This window comes from Mixophyes fleayi, chromosome 9 (assembly GCF_038048845.1).
Source record: "Mixophyes fleayi isolate aMixFle1 chromosome 9, aMixFle1.hap1, whole genome shotgun sequence".
In the NCBI taxonomy this organism is placed as follows: Eukaryota; Metazoa; Chordata; class Amphibia; order Anura; family Limnodynastidae; genus Mixophyes; species Mixophyes fleayi.
The window spans coordinates 20,812,687-20,836,029 of record NC_134410.1 but is presented as its reverse complement, the minus strand read 5'-3'; the positions used below and the strand labels follow the sequence as shown (position 1 = coordinate 20,836,029).

At 41.7% G+C, this 23,343-nt stretch overlaps 2 protein-coding genes across 2 annotated transcripts in view; one reads left to right on the top strand and one right to left on the bottom strand.

The window, feature by feature from the left end:
• The window catches only part of LOC142102155 (inositol-tetrakisphosphate 1-kinase-like), a 21,401-nt gene extending 8,989 nt beyond the window's left edge, over positions 1-12,412 (top strand). The window contains exons 4-10 of the mRNA XM_075186817.1: positions 72-189; positions 907-1,002; positions 3,154-3,194; positions 7,615-7,780; positions 8,924-8,991; positions 10,550-10,709; positions 11,964-12,412. Coding sequence (XP_075042918.1) covers positions 72-189; positions 907-1,002; positions 3,154-3,194; positions 7,615-7,780; positions 8,924-8,991; positions 10,550-10,709; positions 11,964-12,181 — 867 coding nt within the window. The 3' untranslated portion in view covers positions 12,182-12,412. The remainder of the gene's footprint in view (positions 1-71; positions 190-906; positions 1,003-3,153; positions 3,195-7,614; positions 7,781-8,923; positions 8,992-10,549; positions 10,710-11,963) is intronic.
• Positions 12,398-23,343, bottom strand: CCER2 (coiled-coil glutamate rich protein 2). Its single transcript, XM_075186818.1, has 6 exons — positions 22,994-23,343; positions 22,388-22,434; positions 20,972-21,065; positions 19,387-19,455; positions 14,074-14,825; positions 12,398-13,070 (listed from the first exon to the last, which is right to left on the bottom strand). The coding sequence occupies exons 1-6, from the start codon at positions 23,037-23,039 to the stop codon at positions 12,996-12,998; spliced, it is 1,083 nt and encodes a 360-aa protein (XP_075042919.1). The 5' UTR covers positions 23,040-23,343; the 3' UTR covers positions 12,398-12,995.

Genomic DNA, 23,343 nt, shown 5'->3' with positions numbered 1-23,343 from the left:
ACCTACTGCTTTATCTCAGTCCTAATATTGAGAAGCATTTTGCAGTACCGATTATTAATTGGGTTTCATAGGTCTATCTGGACACACACCCCTATACCATCCTCCTGGATCCCTTACCTGCTCTGCACACACTGCTTGACCGATTCCAGTCATACCACCTGCTACGCAGCCTGGAGAACCACAACCAAGGTCAGGAGAAGAGCCACAGGGAGCTACATTAGGGTTAATATAAATTATAGCAAGGATTAGCCCACATTTTAGTATATGATTTTAAAGTTTGCATTGTTAAATTATTTGTCATGTGATGCAAGAGACAAGGGGGGGTTTATACTGCATCGAGAGACGTATTGGCTAATACATCTTTCTGGCAGTACAAAATGGCGGTCAGTTGAGCCAGAACAGAGATGAGCAGTTGCAGTTAGTTTCACATAGTTACGTTCAATAGTTGTTCTATTTTTGCCAAATTTTCCCCATTTTCCTATTCAGACAAGAAAGCTGGATTGTAAGAAGTTATTTTGGTGTAATGTTGTTAATCTTATTATTTTTGTCTTTTTTTAAAATTAGTATTTTTATTTTATTTTTCAATCTTTCTTTTTCACTTTTCAAAAGTAGTATTTTATTTTTTTAGCAATTCCACTTCAAGTAATCGATTTATAAGTGAACATGAATTTCTATTTGCTAGTTGATCCAAGACCCCCCATAACTGGCCAGGAAATCCCAAACCATGTGAAATTGTTTGTTCATCCCTAAGTCATGGCATCAGTGGGGCTATTCACGATGGCAGGGCATCTGTAGCACAATCCTAAATGACAGATCGGTGAGCCAGGGCTGCAGTGCAAGATGGCAGGTGGATGAACCAAAGCATTAGTACCAATCGCTAATTGCGTTACCTTTTCTGTCCTGCAGGGGTCAGTGCTGTGTTCTCTCCCCCTTGTGTGGAGCTGATGACCAAACGAAGTGATGTTGTGACGCTGGCAAGAACCCACCTCACTTTCCCCATCAGTAAGCGTGATCTGATCTGGAATCCATTACTTTAACATGTGATAGTCCAGTCTACATGTATGTGTTTGGCGTGCGGTTTTTGACCTAGGACATTGTACGTTGGAAATTTCCACGATCGTACGTTAAAGGACGTCAGTTTAAAATCGATGAGGAACTATATCAGTGTTGGCTAACCTGTGACACTCCAGGTGTTGTGAAACTACAAGTCCCAGCATACCCTTCCAGCAATAAGCTGCTATATATTGGCAAAGCATGCTGGGACTTGTAGTTTCACAACACCTGGAGTGTCACAGGTTAGCCAACACTGAACTATATGAATATCAGTGTTTCTTCATTCACAAATGGGCGCAGTAGCTTGGCTACGTGGGGTTAGATATTTATTCAGGGATAGCAACAGTGCCACAAGAAAAAATTATTTCATGAAAGAAAAATTGTGCAATTGTCATTTTCCTCTCCATTAATCTACTCTGGATAAAATAAAAACTGGATGGGAGAGGGTTAAAAATTAGGACACACAGGGAAGGTCACTTTGTGAAAGAAAAACATGGACAGCGGTCCTAAGAGAGGTCCCCTAGCTATCATCATCACCATTTATTTATATAGCTACTAATTCCGCAGCGCTGTACAGAGAACTCACTCACATCAGTCCCTGCCGCATTGGAGCTTACAGTCTAAATTCCCTAATACACACTCAGACAGACAGAGAGAGACTAGGGTCAATTTGATAGCAGCCAATTAACCTACCAGTATGTTTTTGGAGTGTGGGAGGAAACTGGAGATAGATAGAGATATATATATATATATATATATATATATATATATATATATATATATATATATATATTCACCTGTCTAGTATTTACCATCCTGTGGGTACAAGGAGGTGGTAGCGCTTTCCCTGGTTTAATGACTCCTTATCTCAGGTGGGGGTGGGGATCAGTGTCGCACAGTCTGAGAGAGAGCAAAGTTCTTGAGGTGTGTCACTGTGTGCAGAATGAGTTATAGTGCAGGTATTACTACGTCACCTGGTTCTGTGGGTGTACTATTGTTATGTCTGTTTCTAGTGCTCTATTTGATGTATGTTTTGCTTTTTTTTTCATACACATTAGTGTGTGTACAAGTTGCATAGTTGCCAATATCTGTATACAAGATTCTTTGCTGCAGGACAGGTGCATCTATAGAAATCAAATGCGTCAGACAGAACAATACAATGATATGACACAAAACAACATGATTACAATAGATATTCATTATATTTTCATCCCTCCAGTGACTATGACTGTTGGAAAACACTGAGAATTACATCCTGTATACAGGACAAGAGGCATAGTACTATGCCATGGGTTATATATGCAACAGAATAGCATATATAGATTGTGAGAGTTGCACCCTACATGCTGATTGAGAGAAGTAGTACTATGCATTTGTATTTGCACATAGAAAGTAACTGATTCTGAAATTGACAGAGTGTAGAGAGCAAAGGAAGCATTACTAAGAAGGCTAGAGCATATGTACTGTGATGCAATGGAGTTGTTTATAAATACGGAATTAGTATAGACGGCTTGTTTTATATGCTGGATACAATACTCGCTAAGTGATACTGTGCAATTAATCAGTGTTTAAAATAAAATTGTTGGCAGCTCAGTGGTTAGCACTTCTGATTCACAGCGCTGGGGTCATGAGTTCGATTCCCAACCATGTCCTTATCTGTGTGGAGTTTGTGTATTCTCCGTGGGTGTGTTCCAGTTTCCTCCCACTCTCAAAAAACATACTGGTAGGTTAATTGGCTGTTGACAAAATTAACACTAGTGTGTGTGTGTGTGTGTTAGGGAATTTAGACTGTAAGCTCCAATGGGCAGGGTCTGATGTGTACAGCGCTGCACAATTGGTGGTGCTATATAAATAAATGGTGATGATGAAAACCATCACGCACATATTGTTAAAAAACCAGGACTAATCCTGCAGATCAGGGGTATTTTGTAGTAATTAGCATTTGTTGATTGAAAGATTGCTGGGTATAGAAGTGAGTGTTTGGGGTTTGTCATGTGATCGGTGGGGCAATGTCTCCGTTAGTAACGGTCTATCTTATGATTAGTGAATTGTAAATGTTGCTTTAAACAGCCATAAATAATGTTATTTTCTCTCTTGCAGTTTGCAAAACTCGAGTGGCCCATGGTCCGAGCTCACATGAGGTGTGTATTTTTTTTCTCATTCTTTATTTAAATGGTCACTAAAAGAACTAAAGCAGGCAATTGTACAGATGAAGGTACATAATAAATAACTTGTACAGTCAATGGGCTAGATTTACTAAGCTGCGGGTTTGAAAAAGTGGAGATGTTGCCTATAGCAACCAATCAGATTCTAGTTATCATTTATTTAGTACCGTCTACAAAATGACAGCTAGAATCTGATTGGTTGCTATAGGCAACATCCCCACTTTTTCAAACCCACAGCTTAGTAAATCTAGCCCAATGTCTTAAACAGACAAAAGATTCGATAACAAAATAGGGTGGATCAGAAAAAGGTCAGGGTATTACTACAGGAAATATGGGTAGGGTATGTAAAAAAGACCCTTTTTAAATTCTGATCCTGATGGATTATAAGAGCCTGGAGCGTTTTTTATCAATGTAAAACTGGAAATCACTAAGGAGTTAAAAAGTCCCATTATTATGGGAGGAGTGTGCTTGGATATGGGATCCAATAATGATCCCCACACGTCTATATACACAATCTCTATTATGGAGTTAGAATGTCATTTTTTCCATATAGGGTATGTGCTAAACCAGGTTTTTAAGGGCTGATTGAGGGAAGGGGGGGGGGGGGGTGAGTGAGTGTTTTGCCACTGTTTGTCATCTGCTAGCGTATGGGAGATCAGTTTATCATCATCATTTATTTATATAGCGCCACTGATTCCGCAGCACTGTATAGAGAACTCACTCACATCAGTCCCTGCCCCATTGGGGCTTACAGTCTAAATTCCCTAACACACACACACACACATTTTGTTAGAAGCCAATTAACTCACCAGTATGTTTTTGGAGTGTGGGAGGAAACCGGAGCACCCGAAGGAAACCCACGCAAACACAGGGAGAACATACAAACTCCACACAGATAAGGCCATGGTCAGGAATTGAACTCATGACCCCGGTGCTGTGAGGCAGAAGTGCTAACCACTAAGCCACTGTGCTGATTTCTATATAAATCTTGGGGTGGCCTCAAGGATAGTGTTCAGATGGCAGGGCCAGAACTAGGGCTGTGCGAGAGGAGAATCCGCCCAGTGCCCAATGCTGAAGGGGGGCGCTGTTTATGAGTATTTTAGGTTCATTTGGCTAAAACTTAGGGCTAGGGGGGTGGGATTTTTTATTCCCCCCAGGCGCTAAAATTTTAAGTCCCTGACAATTTTAAGTTACGGCCAAAAGGGAAAATTGGAGGGCTCGTCTACCATATATGGATAATAGTGTCTCCTGTGACCTCAGTCCCTCCGCCATTTAGCATGACGAGATGTGTATTTTGTTATTTCCACTAACATATGTCTTTCTTTCTTGTCTGTAGTTGTCGGCTATGAGCTAGTTATTATAATATATATATAACAATATAACATGTAAAAGTTTCAGAAATTTATCAGGATTCAGGATACTTGATTATATGGGAAACGTTTTCTTCTAGAAAAGTTCCTGTCTTTTTAAGCCAATGGACAGTAAAAATAGCAGTCACAGAAAATGTAAATACAAATGTATATTGTGTTTATGAATTCTATATGGTGCCTTATCCTATTAAATTAGTTCATAGTCTAGATGAATTGATGCTTTAATTACCTTTAATCTTCCCTCTCTGAACTCTCTGTCTCTCTCTCTCTGTCTCCCAATAGTGCTTTTTAGTGCCCTTGTTATCTACACACAATGAATATTGTAGCTGAACTATTATTAATTAAATTGCAGCCTATGGAGTCACAAGGAGATAGTGACATCTGAAGCCCTAGATACCACTTATGTAATTGTACATCATTTGCTCTTGATCTCCCTGAGGGTTACTATGTGTCATTACACTATCTGCAGTCCTCCAAGGTCTTATCACTTACCAGGGTTGGGCTGTGAATGGTTAATGTGTGGAACAAATGCATCATCCTGGGTAGGACAGTCACCGCAGTTACCTAACTAAGCCATGAATTGATGTAACTGCGCCAAGTTTGCAGGTTCTGCTTCTGTTGAGCAATAACTGGTATACAATTACTGGCATATAGCAAGTCAACGGTGAATCTCACTCAGGATAAAGTTACATTTCAGGACATGAACATCCCTTTCCGGTAGTGTTATATTATGAGATGTTGAGGTGTTGATAGAAAAAAACAAACGATATGCAGCTAAACTGCTGTAGTAAGAATTGTGCATTTAGTAAGTGCTAGAGGTCTCGTTAGTCTGAACAGTATGTCACCGGCAAAAAGAGATTATTTGTATTACTTGTCTGCAATACAGGTTCCATAAGTCTCTGGGCTAGGTTCGAAAGAGCGAAAGGGAGACGTGACAGGGGCCATTCCTGTCTAGAACCACCTGTTATAGGTAAGGCAGGAGACAAGAGGCGGTTCAGTATATAAAGTGACCGAACCGCTAGTATGAAGTGGTCAGAAAATCCAAATTGTTTTATAAGGACCTTAAGTAAATATTCCCAGTCTACAATGTAGACAATATACCTTTTAAGCCTCTAGAGACAAAGGGAAGAGAGAAGAAATAAAATAAACATCTCACTAGCTGCAAACTCTGAAAAACACAAAAACACTTAAGGGGGAAGCAGGCCCGGCGCTCCCATTAGGCAAGGTTAGGCAGTTGCCTAGGGCGCCGGGCTCTGCAGGGCGCCTCAGAATTAAAAAGCAATTACTAGTGTAGTTTAAAACTGTGCGGCGACCGCTGAGCATACCTTAAACGGCCGCCGTACAGCTTGAGATGGATCCACGGGGAGGGGCTATGGATCACCCCTCCAACAGCTGATGGGGCACTCCGTCTCCTCCCCTCCACTCACTGACTGTCGGGCGTGACATCATCATCCCGGCCCGACAGTGTCAGTGAGGGACGGGACCCGGCAGAGAGGAGCAGCTTTATGGAGCCAAGGTAAGGAAAGACGGGGGGGAGTATTTTACATTGTGCCTAGGGCGCCGAGGACCCTAGCACCGGCCCTGGGGGGAAGAAGGTAAAAGGTAAAGCTGAAGGGAAAACACTGTGATAGCGAGGAGATTACCTATTGAGAACAGTCAGGGTTAATAGGGTGACCATGGGTAATAGTTGCCCAGTTGCCCAACACTAAAGAGAAAATAATATAAACTTTAACATGAAGAAATATGACACATGAAATGTAGGCAGTTCCTTGGAACTCACACACTTCATTGACTTACTATATGTGAATATATATGAAGTCTTTATCATTCCTCTTTTAAGATTAAAAGATTCACTGAATAGGACAAGGGCTGTGCTCGTGCTTTCATGTTTTTCTTTGTACTTTGAGATTTGTTATGCTTATATATGGCAATAACCCCTTTGAAAAAGTTTTTGGAAAAGCTGGATATATACCTAGGTAGCAATTGGCCAAACTCCCTTCACAAACTTAATTTAGTTTAGATATTTTAGTAAATTTATGCAGTATAGCGTTTAAGCATACTTGCCAACTTTTCCTTGTTGGCTTCAGGGAAATCCTGGGGGAGGTGGGCGTGCAGGAGTGGGGCTTGACAAATCGCATCATTTTGGCTCCACCCCCTAAACGATTGTCACAATTTAGCCAATTACACCAGGGGGGCTAAGATTATGTGATAATTGCGTCATTGAGCCCCCCCCCCCGCCACCTATCTATTGCGGGGGCGAGACACGGGAGGTTGCCTTGCTCTCCCAGGAGGTCTCCCAGAAATGCGGGAGTCTCCCGGACATTCCGGGAGAGTAGACAACTATGCGTTAAAGAAAAGCAGCTAATGAATCTCTAGAGACTGAAGTGTCTTTTACATTTCTGTCTCCATTACTGAAGTCATGTTGTCTTACCTGTCAGTCTTTGATTAAATCTTGGTCTCCATGAAATTGGCCACCTCCATAGGCATCAACACATGGACATAGGACACAATTTCTGAACTGTGTCATCATGCCACAGATGGCGAAGCCAACCACGTCTTGTACTGGCTCAGCATCAGGGAGAATGCCAGACTCTTCAGGGAGTGAGGGAGATCACCCCTATTTCAGGGAGTCTCCCTGACATTCAGGGAGAGTTGGCAAGTATGCGTTTGAGTGCTTCTGTCATAGTTTGAATTTTATCTTCACTTCTGATGAGTTCCTGAAACTTCTACACATATACTTGTGAATGCTACAAGTAGCTCTTTAATACAACACCATTTGTATTTTTAGTTAAGTGTGTCCTTTTATATATCTTCTTGTAATAAACTTGTCTTAGACCAGGCCTGACCAACCTGTGGATCTCCAGGTGTTGTGAAACCACAAGTCCCAGCATGCCCTGCTAGCTATCAGCTGGCTACCTACTGGCAAAGCATGCTGGGACTTGTAGTTTCTCAACATCTGGAGAGCCACAGGTTGGCCAGGCCTGCTTTAGAAATCGCTGTCTAATTCCTGCTCTCTTACATGGCAGATGTCCCTGATATTTAACGAGCAGGGTCTGAAGGAAGTGACCCCACCCTGCCTCCTGCAGAGCTTCGTTAACCACAGTGCCACACTGTACAAGGTGTTTGTTGTGGGTTCACAGCGTTTTGTGGTGCAGAGACCTTCCATACGCAATTTCCCTCTGGGAGAGACAGGTTGGTATTAATCCTGCAATGGCTATCTATGTGCTGTGTATTTCATATGCATAATTGCCAATTTCTAGAGACAGTTCCAGGTTAAAATATATGTTCCTGGAATTGTCCCTATTTATAAATACTGGCCAACTACAGACTATGGAGGTACTTCAATTTTCAGCGGAACGGTGGTGAGGGCACTCCGCAGTGATGTCACATTGCGGATTTGGAGTACCCGAAAATATGCTCAGTCGTGATGTTGAGCGGAACATCGTGGCTAATTAATTACTCACTGGATTGCTCTATTCTCTTATGTTAGATGTGGTTTTTGACATCTATTCTGATTCTTTAGGCTTTACAAGTTAATATATATTGCGTAACAGTGCTTAAAACACAACAAAAAAAACTAGACAGCATCATGCAGGCTGTTTCCCTAGGTCTGAACTTTGGTATCCTAGTTAGTAGGAAAAATTTCCAATTGCAATTTATTTACACCATTTCTGTATTAAATTCATATTTTTCTTATAAAAAAAAAAAAAGACACCTCAGGTAAAGTGGGGTTCATAGAGGACCCCACAGAGGTGCGCAGAACAATGACCTGAGATTTCTGCTTTATTGGCTGACAGTGTGCGCAGCCGTACATCGTGGTGCGGTCCGAGTGCCACATCGCCAGTGATTGGATATCCCCCTTAACATTATTGGGCACAAAACTCTGGGACAAACGATCTTGAGCTAGAGGCATAAGATTCATGCTGTCCTTACAGTCACTATTGAGATATGTTGAAAGGTTTCGCTGAAGCACAAAGAAATTCTGCAGCTTGATGCCTCAGACACCTGTTCATGACTTCAAGAGAACAACGTAAAATGTAGCTGGGAAAGTTTGTAAACTGGGCAGAATTTATTCACTGATGTTAAAAAATATTTTGACATAAGTTGCTTTATCTATCATTGCATAATGTACATGGAAAACAAGTGTGAAATACTAACATATCTACCAACATGACCTATCAAGTTGAAAATCTAATGTTCGCCACTTGTAGAGAAGTGTCACTGTAATATGTGATCTTAAACCATACACCTATACCAATGCCGTAGAATCCTCTTTAAACAGCAATTGCTAATTGTTTTGTCACAAATATCCCTCACAAATTTTCCTATCCCCAGACCAAACAACGATCTTCTTCAACAGCCACGAGGTTTCCAAAGCAGAGTCCTGTTCACACCTTTCACAGGTGAGTGTATAACGCTGGAATGTTGTCACTTGTTTAGTGCGGATGTTTCAAAACAGGTGTAAGTGACTTCTCTTAGCTAAGTGCATGAGCGTTTGTGGTCCACAGATGTGCTCCACCCGGATGAGTCAGTCTGCTCACCTTTTACAGGTGAGTGTATAGGTGACGTGAATTAGTATGATACTACCTGCCGTGTGGGGTGAATTTTAGTCAAAGCTATTTCAAGTGAGTGTTGTCATAGCTATCACAGCAGAGTTGCTACTTGAGGTGAGTTAATATGATCATACCTGTTACAGGTGAGTGTCTTAAGCTGGGTACACACTACACAGTTTTCATCCAATAATCGGCTAAATCAGCCGACATATGACCGCTCGTTCAAAAGTCGGGTCAGTGTGTGCAGTGACACGATGGTCGAAAGTCTGCCCAAATGGACGATTGTCGCCTCATTTGGTTGGTCGTACCGTTTAATATTTTCGTTCCAATCTCGTTTCCGCTGTGTAGTGTGTATAAACTTCCAACCGATCCACAACAGTGAGTATGAAATTACAGTCATTGCTCACGACAACATGGCTGTAAAAAGTCGCTAAAGGGACGTCCGCTCTTCCCTTTATCCTCCTAAACAAGGCTACTGTGTATGCAGTCCATGGACCGAGCGATCGGAACATCGATCGCATGTAAAATCGCTCAACATAAAAAGTTGGTTGAAATTTCTGTAGTGTGTACCCAGCTTAAGAGAGGTGGTTTGATCTGGTCATAGGTTAGTGTTTATCTGAGATTAATATGGTCATAGGAGTGTTTATATGAGGTGAATAGTGTGATTACAGCCATTACAGGTGAATGTCTTAATCTGGTCACACCCATCACAGGTAAATGTCTTTGTGAAATGAATTAATCTGGTCATGTCTACCACCGGTTAGTGTCTGTGTGAGATTACTATGGCCACGCGTGTGTGTCTATGTGAGGTGAAATAGTGTGATCCATTACCTCCGAATGTCTAAGGGAGGTGAATGGATATAGTCACACCTATCACAAGACTGTGGGGTAGGTTTATCCTACCCCACAGCAGCAGCCAATCAGATTCTATAATTTATCTAGTACATTCTAGAACATGATAGCTAGAATCTGATTGGTTGCTATGGGCAACACTTCCCCTTTTTCATTGTCAGAGGTTTGATAAATCTATCCCTGTGTGAGTTGAATATGTGAGATCACAGGTATTACAGGTAGCAGTAAATCCATAGGCATTCAGGTGTGTCCCTTCATGTCAGAAAGAATGCTAAATGCATCCCCACCTTTCTTGACAATTTATATGTACAACAGTATTTTTTTTAATAGCATTTGCCCAGCACCAATGCAGTAAAATATGTATTTGCTCATCTTCGTATAAATACTTAGACAGCACTGAGCTACAGGACTAATGTACCACCGGGGATTGTGGGTAGGGACTTGTTCCTCTGATTGTGCTGTCCCTTTGGAAACCCCCAAAAACATGGCTTACCAGCAATATATTGGTAAAGAGCACAGGAGGGCTGGTTTCAAGAATGCTCTTCTCTTTTTCCAGACACCCCTGTACCCAGAGGCGCTTCCTCCGTCGGATGATGTTGTCAGACAGGTGGTTAAGGGACTGCAGGAGGCTCTGGGAATGTCTCTCTTTGGCGTGGATTTAATTGTGGACACACAGTCTGGTCGCTGTGCTGTCATTGATGTCAACGCTTTTCCAGGTATGCTTTAGCACTGGTCATTACATCGCCCATTGACTAAAGTACAAAGATACTGTAGTTTTGAGAACCCCACACATACACATTGAGCATGGTTTCGGAAGAGACCATCAAGCAGTATTCGCTGCTTACTTAGGCAATATTGGTGGGACACTTGATTCCAACCTTTCTTGTTGCCAGATGTCGTATCAAGTTCAGAGAGCCTGACAGCACCAGTCTGGTCTATGGGCAGCATGGTGGCTAAGTGGTTAGCACTTCTGCCTCACAGCACTGGGGTCATGAGTTCAATTCCTGACCATGGCTTTATCTGTGTGGAGTTTGTATGTTCTCCCAGTGTTTGCGTGGATTTCCTCCAAGTCTCTGTGTGTGCGTGTGTATGTTAGGGAATTTAGACTGTAAGCTCAAATGGGGCAGGGACTGATGTGAGTGAGTTCTCTGTACAACGCTGCGGAATTAGTGGCGCTATATAAATAGCCGATGATGATGGTCATACAAGGCTGGAGCTCTTAGAACAGAGGAGTAACAGAACATGGCTTTTAAAAAACAATTACAGGGAATGACTGGGACTCTCACTTTAGGACTATAAACAATTAATACGAGACCACCTAGTTGTTTACCTTACATTACAGCTGTGCTGCACCTGACATTGGGAAACAATAATCCAATAAAGAAAACCCTGTTGTTCACAACCTGAATCCCAATACTTCTCTTTGCCTACACAGTACTGTATACATCAGAATTGTGCAGCCTGTGACTGTCCGGCTATATCTCCCAGCATGTTGGGCATTCTGGAACTCCTAGTTCCACAATAACGGGAGAGAGACTGGTTACCTCCGTTGTGTCCATGCGTGTCTGTTGTTTGTTTTTATTTTTATGAGGGCAATTGAATGTGTGTATTCTGTTCAATAAAAATGTATTTGTGTAATAGGTGTGTATCTCATGCCTCCACCCCGTCCCCTTCCTCACAGCTTATTGTGGGCAAATGGAACAAAAAGCTATGAGGAGAGTGAGGTAACACAAACGGTAAGGCAAGGACAGCACTGAGTGAACATAAATCCCACCTCATTGTATCATGATTGTTCCCAAGACATAGAAAAAAACCAAAAGGTTTTCATACACATTGACCTGTGCAAACTACAATGAAGACAATGAGATTAGACTTCCTGTGATGTTCTAACTACCAAAGGGTTCCATAGTGTGACCGGTGTTTCCATAAGTAGTCTCCTAAACACCTTGCTGACTCTATCTCTTTTTCAGGCTATGAAGGGGTTGCTGAATTTTTCCCGGCTTTACTGTCACATGTGGACAAAGTCCTTCAAAAGGCACCTAAATCCACTTTGGAACACCCCCCTGATGTCCCTCAATGCGAAGAGCGGGCGACGGAACGGAGATCACTGCCGGAACCTTGTAAGAGACAGATCAGCGGCCCATCTTACTTTACCATGCGTAGGCCGGCCTTGTCCGCTGAATGGTGACGAATAAGACATCCGCCTCCGTGGACTTTTATGTGGTCTATTACAACCAACGTGGACAACCTTTCGCTTTTATGGGATTACTCCGATTGCACTGAGACAAAGTGAAATAAGAGAGTCATTTCTTCTCCCGATTGCCAGTAGAAGATAACTGAGAAACCTGGACCTCTACTGACTCAGAGACCCACCCATCGTAATCAATACACAAAGAACGTGGACTTGAATTTGTCATTTTTATTGGGTTCTCAAAGCAAGACATGAAAATGATCACAGAGCAGACATTGAAATTACATCTGTGCCCGTCGAAATATGTACATTTGTAGGTGACTCCCAAAATTAACCAAGACCCTATTCCTCTGTCCTCATCTGACACTGCCTCTCTTGTTAATTGTAACTTAATTAATGAACAAAATAATTCTGTAAAGAGCAGCTGTGTAAGACAAAGACGTGTACATTACTGTTATTGATGAGCAGTAGACCAGTAGTCCACTGGTTGCCATTTCTGCTTAAATTCCAATCGCAATGACAGCCACCTTTGGAGAACCACATTCACTGCAGATGGAAGATTATTTAAAATATAGACATATCTACTCCTGGATACTCTGGAGCCAAGATCTGTTCCCAGCAAACATCAGGTTAAAATTTCACTTTAGTATAGCCAAAAAAAACACCCCCCCTCTATCTTTAAAACAGTATATAGCCAGGAGAATGTGGGTGAATAGTAGGGAATTGTGTATGTACAAGATACAAGAATACGTGCAAGGTGTGTGCAGGTTATAGACTGGAAGACAGAGGGTGAAATCTCCTTCCCCTTCCCTCAGCCCCGGTGAATCTCCTGCAGTCGTTCGGCTGCCTTCCTAAGCTCTTCCTCTACCTCATGGATGTCCCGTTCCTGAAGGACACACAAACATAGGCAAACATTGTTATTGGTCTTGGATCATGTGACTTGAGTATTGGTTCATCTAACCAAATGGCTTCCTTTATTATAAGTTGGTGAAAGGTGCACTTTAATTGACATTATTTTGTATTGTGTGTACCTATACCCTCAGATTAATCAACAATATTATTATTACTGTAGATTTGAAAAGCAGCCACAGTGCTCTGCAGCACTGTACAGTAGGGGAAACAGGACATACATAAAACAGGGACAGCTGAAACAAGTGTGGTTCCGAGTGGAGATCGGGACAGTTGTGAGGGTGCATTAGTGTGGGTAGTATAGGTGGGAGTAGGGCAAGCTCTAATAAAGATATGGGGTTTTCAGAGAACTTCTGAAGATTTGAAGGCTGTGAGAAAGCCTGATTGGGCATGGTAGGGAATTCTACAAGTGGGGAGCAGCACGGAAGAAGTATTGTAGGCGGAAGGGAGAGAAGATGTCTGGGACGCCAGAAGACGTCTGGGCCTAACTCATGGTTGGACTCCAGAATACAGATTTCACAGTGCAAAGTGATAAGCCGGTTTATTGTTGGTGATCTTTCCATTAATATGAAATTACTAAAGTCCAACAGTCTCTCTGAACAACAGTCATAAATTGAGATAATAACAAATAGACAGAGATATAATAAAAACAGAGAGATTGTTTCTATCCTGACACTGTAATAAATCTAAGCTCACACCTTCAAAGCACAGTTTATCTAGAGGGTAATATCAACTGTGTACTCTTTGTATCTCTTTCTGGTCCAATAAGTACCTATCATTACAGTATAAATTGACAGATAAACCCGGTTTCACCATGCAACGATTGCCTATTACTCCTCCCTGCAGTGCCTACAACTTCTCTATACTAATTCACTAACATACCCATTACTGGTCCACATAAAGTTCCCCAGGGTCATGCTATAAGATAAACAGCTTCTAAATATAATGTAAATCTTGCGTCTGGAATGTCATAATCTCACCTGAGCTCTGTGTTCCTCTCGTTCCTCCATTTCCTCCAACTCCCGTTCTTCTTCCTCCTCTCTGTGTCCATGACTTACAGGCCTCCCATTGTGGTGGTGCCTCTCCCTCTCTATCTCCTCTTCCTCTGGGCCATAGTAGTCCCTCTTCCTGTCCACTTCTTCTGGATGGTGGATATGTCTCTTCTCTTCCCCGTAGTAACCTTGCATGTGATCCTTGGTGTTGAAGTATTTCATGCCTTTGTCTTCAGACTCAAACTGGGCTGTTTCTTCCTGACTGGGATCTTCGGCCATCCTCCTCTGTGATCCACGCTTCTTTTCTTCCCATCCCTCATGGTTCCTGTTGTACCACCCTTTGCTGTTCCCGTGGTATCCTCTATCATGTTCACCTTCCTCTGAGCTGTCTTCCTCATTCTCATCGCTAAAATGTTTTTTGTCTTTTCTCTTGGTGGCTACGTCACCTCGGACTTCCTTCCCGGATCTTTTCTCCTGGTCTTCAGATCTCTTCATAGGAGCGCTTCTCTTGTCCTCCTCTTCCTCAAGCATCTCATGGGCTTTCTCCTCAGCCAATGTGCCGTGCTCTTTCTCCTTGACCTCCACCTTCTCTACCTTCTCAAACTCGTTTGATTCCTCACTATCTGATCTCCTTTTAGTCTCAGTCTCTCTTTTGGGGGCAGGTATGGGAGTCTCGCTGCCTCTCTTTCTAAGCTCCTCCTCTTCGCTGCTCTCATGGCCCTCATGCTGTTGTGACTTTTCTAGGGAAACAAAACAGTATCTGTGAACCACATGAAAATGGACCCTGGACCCTGCCAGGAAATAGTGCATGGTGTATAGATAGCACTTACAAGTATACACTACAGACAAATGTGCCTACATCAGTCTGTGCCATGCACACCCAGTGAGGCAACAAGCTGAAGGTATGAAAATCTGGTGTCTTCAAGAGAACATGGATAGAAGGAATTTTAATGAAAAAGTGTAAATATTTATTTTTATTTTTAAACGGGAGTCAAAAAAGAGGAAGTATTGATGAGGTGACTAACATCGAGGTAATTCAGATCCAGGATGCACTGAGAGGATGAATTGTCTAGAGGTAATCCAGAAGCAAAAAGCACTGAGGGGGAATAGTATAGAGTTAGTCCATGGCCAGGACATACTGGAGGGAGAATACTATAGAGGTATCACAGAGGCAGGAAGTACTTATATGGCGAATAGTATAGAGGTAATCCAGAAACAGGAAGCACTGAGAAGGTGTATAGTATATAGTTAGTCCAGAAACAGGATGCACTGAGAAGGTGAATAGTATATAGTTAGTCCAGAAACAGGAAGCACTGAGAAGGTGAATAGTATATAGTTAGTCCAGAAACAGGATGCACTGAGAAGGTGAATAGTATATAGTTATTCCACAAACAGGAAGCACTGAGAAGGTGAATAATATAAAGCTAGTCCAGAAACAGGAAGCACTGAGAAGGTGAATAGTATAGAGTTAGTCCAGAAACAGGAAGCACTGAGAGGGTGAATAGTATATAGTTAGTCCAGAAGCAGGAAGCACTGAAAGGGGGAATAGTATATAGTTATTCCAGAAACAGGAAGCACTGAGAGGGTGAATAGTATATTGTTAGTTCAGAAGCAGGAAGCACTGAGAGGGTGAATAGTATATAGTTAGTCCAGAAGCAGGAAGCACTGAGAGAGTGAATAGTATATAGTTAGTCCAGAAATAGGAAACACAGACGGTGAATAGTATATAGTTAGTCCAGAAGCAGGAAGCACTAAGAGGGTAAATAGTATATAGTTAGTCCAGAAGCAGGAAGCACTGAGAAGGTGAATAATATAAAGCTAGTCCAGAAACAGGAAGCACTGAGAAGGTGAATAGTATAGAGTTAGTCCAGAAACAGGAAGCACTGAGAAGGTGAATAGTATATAGTTAGTCCAGAAACAGGAAGCACTGAGAAGGTGAATAGTATATAGTTAATCCAGAAACAGGAAGCACTGAGAGGATGAATAGTATATAGTTAGTCCAGAAACAGGAAGCATTGAGAAGGTGAATAATATAAAGCTAGTCCAGAAACAGGAAGCACTGAGAAGGTGAATAGTATATAGCTAGTCCAGAAACAGGAAGCACTGAGAAGGTGAATAATATAAAGCTAGTCCAGAAACAGGAAGCACTGAGAAGGTGAATAGTATATAGTTAGTCCAGAAACAGGAAGCACTGAGAAGGTGAATAATATAAAGCTAGTCCAGAAACAGGAAGCACTGAGAAGGTGAATAGTATATAGCGAGTCCAGAAACAGGAAGCACTGAGAAGGTGAATAATATAAAGCTAGTCCAGAAACAGGAAGCACTGAGAAGGTGAATAGTATATAGTTAGTCCAGAAACAGGAAGCACTGAGAAGGTGAATAGTATATAGTTAGTCCAGAAACAGGAAGCACTGAGAAGGTGAATAGTATATAGTTAGTCCAGAAACAGGAAGCACTGAGAAGGTGAATAGTATATAGTTAGTCCAGAAACAGGAAGCACTGAGAAGGTGAATAGTATATAGTTAGTCCACAAACAGGAAGCACTGAGAAGGTGAATAATATAAAGCTAGTCCAGAAACAGGAAGCACTGAGAGGGTGAATAGTATATAGTTAGTCCAGAAACAGGAAGCACTGAGAAGGTGAATAGTATATAGTTAGTCCAGAAACAGGAAGCACTGAGAAGGTGAATAGTATATAGTTAGTCCACAAACAGGAAGCACTGAGAAGGTGAATAATATAAAGCTAGTCCAGAAACAGGAAGCACTGAGAGGGTGAATAGTATATAGTTAGTCCAGAAACAGGAAGCACTGAGAAGGTGAATAGTATATAGTTAGTCCAGAAACAGGAAGCACTGAGAGGGTGAATAGTATATAGTTAGTCCAGAAACAGGAAGCACTGAGAAGGTGAATAGTATATAGTTAGTCCAGAAACAGGAAGCACTGAGAAGGTGAATAGTATATAGTTAGTCCACAAACAGGAAGCACTGAGAAGGTGAATAATATAAAGCTAGTCCAGAAACAGGAAGCACTGAGAGGGTGAATAGTATATAGTTAGTCCAGAAACAGGAAGCACTGAGAAGGTGAATAGTATATAGTTAGTCCAGAAACAGGAAGCACTGAGAAGGTGAATAGTATATAGTTAGTCCACAAACAGGAAGCACTGAGAAGGTGAATAATATAAAGCTAGTCCAGAAACAGGAAGCACTGAGAAGGTGAATAGTATATAGTTAGTCCAGAAACAGGAAGCACTGAGAGGGTGAATAGTATATAGTTAGTCCAGAAGCAGGAAGCACTGAGAAGGTGAATAGTATATAGTTATTCCAGAAACAGGAAGCACTGAGAGGGTGAATAGTATATTGTTAGTTCAGAAGCAGGAAGCACTGAGAGGGTGAATAGTATATAGTTAGTCCAGAAATAGGAAACACAGACGGTGAATAGTATATAGTTAGTCCAGAAGCAGGAAGCACTGAGAGAGTGAATAGTATATAGTTAGTCCAGAAATAGGAAACACAGACGGTGAATAGTATATAGTTAGTCCAGAAACATGAAGCACTAAGAGGGTAAATAGTATATAGTTAGTCCAGAAGCAGGAAGCACTGAGAGGATGAATAGTATATAGTTAGTCCAGAAACAGGAAGCACTGAGAAGGTGAATAGTATATAGTTAGTCCAGAAACAGGAAGCATTGAGAAGGTGAATAATATAAAGCTAGTCCAGAAACAGGAAGCACTGAGAAGGTGAATAGTATATAGCGAGTCCAGAAACAGGAAGCACTGAGAAGGTGAATAATATAAAGCTAGTCCAGAAACAGGAAGCACTGAGAAGGTGAATAGTATAGAGTTAGTCCAGAAACAGGAAGCACTGAGAAGGTGAATAGTATATAGTTAGTCCAGAAGCAGGAAGCACTGAGAGGGTGAATAGTATATAGTTAGTCCAGAAGCAGGAAGCACTGAGAGGGTGAATAGTATATAGTTAATCCAGAAACAGGAAGCACTGAGAATGTGAATAGTATAGAGTTAGTCCAGAAACAGGAAGCACTGAGAGGGTGAATAGTATATAGTTAATCCAGAAACAGGAAGCACTGAGAGGGTGAATAGTATATAGTTAATCCAGAAACAGGAAGCACTGAGAATGTGAATAGTATAGAGTTAGTCCAGAAGCAGGAAGCACTGAGAGGGTGAATAGTATATAGTTAGTCCAGAAGCAGGAAGCACTGAGAGGGTGAATAGTATATAGTTAGTCCAGAAACAGGAAACACAGACGGTGAATAGTATATAGTTAGTCCAGAAACATGAAGCACTGAGAGGGTAAATAGTATATAGTTAGTCCAGAAACAAGAAGCACTGAGAGGATGAATAGTACATAGTTAGTTGAGAAACAAAAAGCACTGAGAAGGTGAATAGTATATAGCTAGTCCAAAAACAGGAAACACGTAGAGGGTGATTAGAATAGAGGCAGCACTGGAGAATGACATAGGATACAGCACGCCCTTAGCAGGCAGCAGAGGGAACACAGAAGGGCATTAGTAATATAGGGGTTGTACAGAAATATTCACATCGGGCGTGAGACAGGAAGTGTTGTAGGGAGGCAATAATCTATAGATGAAACTGAGAGACTGTAATTATAGACAGGAGTGCACAGTATACAGAGGTAGCTGATAGGAAATACAGGGAGGGGTGAACTCTTGTACAGAGAAATAAGAAAAATGGTAATTTGATAGCATAAAGTGCACTGAAAAAGCCATTTAGACAACATGCTGTATTAGATAAATTCTAATGCAAGAAGTATAAATAGAAAAAGGGCCAGAGGAGCTGAATATACATAGTTATAAAAAAGGCAGCATTGGTAGAATAAGGTGCAGTGAGAGGAAAATATGATAAAATGCAATGTAGATAGAATAAAAAGCAGATAATGGGCAGGGCAGATATGATAAAGTGTAGCACAGGTAGAATAAACTAATGGGAGGGGATAAGAAGTTATGAATGAGCTCAAAATAGGCAAATTAAATCTGGTACTGTGATTAAATACAGAGATTAGTTTACACAGGATGACGTATATGGTTATCATAGTAATGTAGAGGTTAGTATTAGGATAAGGGTATAAAGTGCATTAAGATGAAGGACAGAAGTATATAATCCAGTTTGTCACTGAATAATTGTTATCATGGTCGACTTTGAACTGAAGTCATCCTGGACTGTTTCCTTTACTACTTGTATGTCTGTTTTGTCTGTTTTGTATAAAGCATAGCTGGAATATGAGAAATGATCCCTAAATTTCCTCAGCCCCTTTCCGTGATAAGTTACCTCGATGGGTCAGATCCTCCAGTTCTCTGAGAAGATGTTGGTGACGCAGAACGGAGATCAGACGCTCATCTGTAAAAGCCAAAAACATTCTGACTGTAACACAAGAGACATAAATAAGTGTGTAGAGAACACAACCTGCTTTCTGTATATTGTCCAAGGTTTTGTGCCTTAAAGGGACGGTGTCATCCAAAATGTGCAGAAATTGTAGTTATAGTGTATAGAAATACAGAAAGTGTCTGGGTGTGAAGAGACATAGGAAGGGCTTTATGTGCGAATAATCACATGAGATACATTGCTGAATCTGTAACTAATGGATCCCTATGGGAACAGCCATAGAGTCTAAAAGTCCCCCGACTAACTGATTCCATAGACAGCCACTGGTTACAGACTATGGAGTCTACTTACTATTTAGAGGAAAGCCATATATATATGTGAAAATGGGTGCGGAAGCGGTAGACAGAGTGAGAGTGTCTGAGTGTACAGAGATAGAAGGAGTACACAGAGTGAGAGTGTCTGAGTATACAGAGACAGAAAGAGTACACAGAGTGAGAGTGTCTGAGTGTGCAGAGACAGAAGGAGTACACAGAGTGAGAGTGTCTGAGTGTACAGAGACAGAAGGAGTACACAAAGTGAGAGTGTCTGAGTGTACAGAGACAGAAGGAGTACTCAGAGTGAGAGTGTCTGAGTGTACAGAGACAGAAGGAGTACACAGAGTGAGAGTGTCTGAGTGTACAGAGACAGAAGGAGTACACAGAGTGCGAGTGTCTGAGTGTACAGAGACGGAAGGAGTACACAGAGTGAGAGTGTCTGAGTGTACAGAGACAGAAGGAGTAAACAGAGTGAGAGTGTCTGAGTGTACAGAGACAGAAGGAGTACACAGAGTGAGAGTGGCTGAGTGTACAGAGACAGAAGGAGTACACAGAGTGAGAGTGAGTGTACAGAGAGAAGGAGTACACAGAGTGAGAGTGTCTGAGTGTACAGAGACAGAAGGAGTACACAGAGTGAGAGTGTCTGAGTGTACAGAGACAGAAGGAGTACACAGAGTGAGAGTGAGTGTACAGAGACAGAAGGAGTACACAGAGTGCAAGTGTCTGTGTGTACAGAGACAGAAGGAGTACACAGAGTGAGAGTGTCTGAGTGTACAGAGACAGAAGGAGTACACAGAGTGAGAGTGTCTGAGTGTACAGAGACAGAAGGAGTACACAGAGTGAGAGTGAGTGTACAGAGACAGAAGGAGTACACAGAGTGCAAGTGTCTGTGTGTACAGAGACAGAAGGAGTACACAGAGTGAGAGTGTCTGAGTGTACAGAGACAGAAGGAGTACACAGAGTGAGAGTGTCTGAGTGTACAGAGACAGAAGGAATACACAGAGTGAGAGTGAGTGTACATAGACAGAAGGAGTACACAGAGTGCAAGTGTCTGTGTGTACAGAGACAGAAGGAGTACACAGAGTGAGAGTGTCTGAGTGTACAGAGACAGAAGGAGTACACAGAGTGAGAGTGTCTGAGTGTACAGAGACAGAAGGAGTACACAGAGTAAGAAGGTATAAAGAGTGAGGCACAAAAAAATTAAAATTGTTCACAACCTTCTTTGAGTATTCGGACACAGTTGCTGCTGACCCTGCCTGACCCCTGTGTGGACAGAGACTCTGCTAGAACCTCCATGATGCACTTTGTGACCTAAAGAGACAGGAACAGGTTATACTATTCGGCATGTTCAACCTTTTCATTTCCATAAAACATAGATATAGATACATAAGTATATTATCAGAGTCTCTGAATCCAGAGAAAGTAAATACACTGCTGCATGATAATGTCATACACATAGATAATCACAGAGTGCCATTTCTTCCGGCACTGTGAGGAGCACTGCTGCACTAGTTAATGGGAGGGATATCATAACCAGACATAATCAGTGTCTCCTCCCACTGTCACTGTGTAGAGCGCTGCTAAACAAGGTATTCTGTTCGGTATTGTTGCCGTTTGCTGTCTACAGAGAGATGTAACTGCTATTTAAGCAGCTTTGACACTTGGCAAGTATACCGTGACAGTGTTTAAATATTTGTCAATAGCTATTGAACAGTGATCTCTGTATTTCAATAAGATCTTTAATGTATAGAACCGTATCGAATGTTCTACAACTTAAACAAATTTTGTTGCAGGTAATGTCTCTCCAGAGGTAATTAAGCAAACATCAGAATTTAGGAGACACATTTCACTGGTCAGTCTTTAAGACATTAACATTTTGGGAGTTTCCAATGTTCTACTGGATCATCATTAACATGACTTGTTTAGTAAATATCACAGGTCCATCACAAGTATTTTCATCAGGTGCATAAAGGATATAAGAGGAGCTTTCATCACCTGAGATGCGGAAGCCAATCAAAGTCCTACATGAAATTCAGAAGAGAATCATTGAGAAGATGAACTTATCCACCATTGTGGACCCACCAGCCTTGTGAAGGAGTGTCCCACTGCCCTATGCAGTTCGATGCTGTTGGCATCCCCATATGTTGAACATCTATACAAGTAAGTAGCAAACCCGTTTTTTTTTGTTTTTTTTAAATCTGACATTTTTACCCCACGGAACTCATTGAAAGTGGCTAAACTTTGTACTATAACTTCTCTGCCAGGGAAATACATTAGCTAATGAAAAAGACAATTGTTGCCTGCGCTTATCCTTAACACTGCATATCTGTGTGTATCTAGAAAAATGAAAAAACATGGGCTATTGGTTCATATTTTGATCAAAACATTTAAGCATGCATCCCAGTGTCAACCTCATTGTTTGCAGCGGTCACTGTCTTCTCTAGAACACCAGTCTCCATATACCACATTTAATGATAGAACCTGAATGTTTATCAAAGCTCACATTTGTGAGCTGTTCTGGGGTATTATTCTAACTGATGTACATCACACACACACACACGAAATTACTTGCACTAATGCATAATCTGCCTCACTACATAATACATGTACTTATTCAGAACAAGACCTCTCACCTTTTCCTCTTCTTCAGATAGCTTGCTGGACAGGGGAATGGACGAGACTAAGAGATAAGAGAGATAAATTTATAAGGTATTTTACAGGGAGGCAAAGAAAGTAGTAATATTTGTGTATACCCATCAGGGCTCCACACTGTGCCGTACTAGCGAGAGGAGACTGTTGTCCCACTATATACTGTTATTACAAGTCATTACTCAGGGACGTGCAAGATCATACAACCATATAGGTTATAAATCTGATCCAGCCGGCAATACCATTAAAAACATGATAGGAGGAAGTGTAAATAGCAGGGAAGAAGACGATAATTACTAGGATCATAATAATATTAACATAACAGAGAAATGGGTTATTACGTTGATTATATCATGTGTAAAAGGATCTCCACAGAGTCATTTGTTTGTTAAGAGATTTATCACGAGAGATCCCCAAGATAAATGGAAGGACCCAGGAGAAATTAAAAATCCATCCCATATATTGATGAATTTCCTATCTTGCATTACTGCTGACGGAGGGCTCACCTTGTTGTAGTGCTGAGGACGGGGTCTGCACTGACATTGCACATAAATAGATAAACAGATCCTTTCTAACACTGCAGTTTTTACCTTGTATCCAGACAGCAGCAAGCAGTAAACATTTCACTGGACCCATCCTGGATGTGCAGACAATCCTTCTGCCCAGGCTGCAGACAGGGGGGTCTCTGATGTAGGTGAGGGGGCTGCAGAAAGAGATCACAGGAAGGATGCAGGGAGACTGGTCCAGAGTTTGCTGAGTCTGTTTTTGCAGCAGATTATATAGCTGGCAGGATGCACGGGGAATGTCATCATGTGACCCCCCCCCCAGCTGTCTCTACCTGTGTCTCTCACACCTCCCTCTCCTGCCTGTGACTACATCCAGAACAGCTGGGCAGTCTCATTAGCACTCCACAGATCATCACCTCAGAGGTCCCTCTCGG

What these genes read in the sequence shown, in the direction of transcription:
- CCER2 (XM_075186818.1), bottom strand. Translation starts at nt 23,039, where the DNA reads ATGGGTCCAGTGAAATGTTTACTGCTTGCTGCTGTCTGGATACAAG. An exon ending in TATCTGAAGAAGAGGAAAAG is followed by an intron (nt 21,066 to 22,387) that starts GTGAGAGGTCTT and finishes CTGTCTCTTTAG; the next exon opens with GTCACAAAGTGCATCATGGA. An exon ending in GAGAGGAACACAGAGCTCAG is followed by an intron (nt 13,071 to 14,073) that starts GTGAGATTATGA and finishes TGTGTCCTTCAG; the next exon opens with GAACGGGACATCCATGAGGT.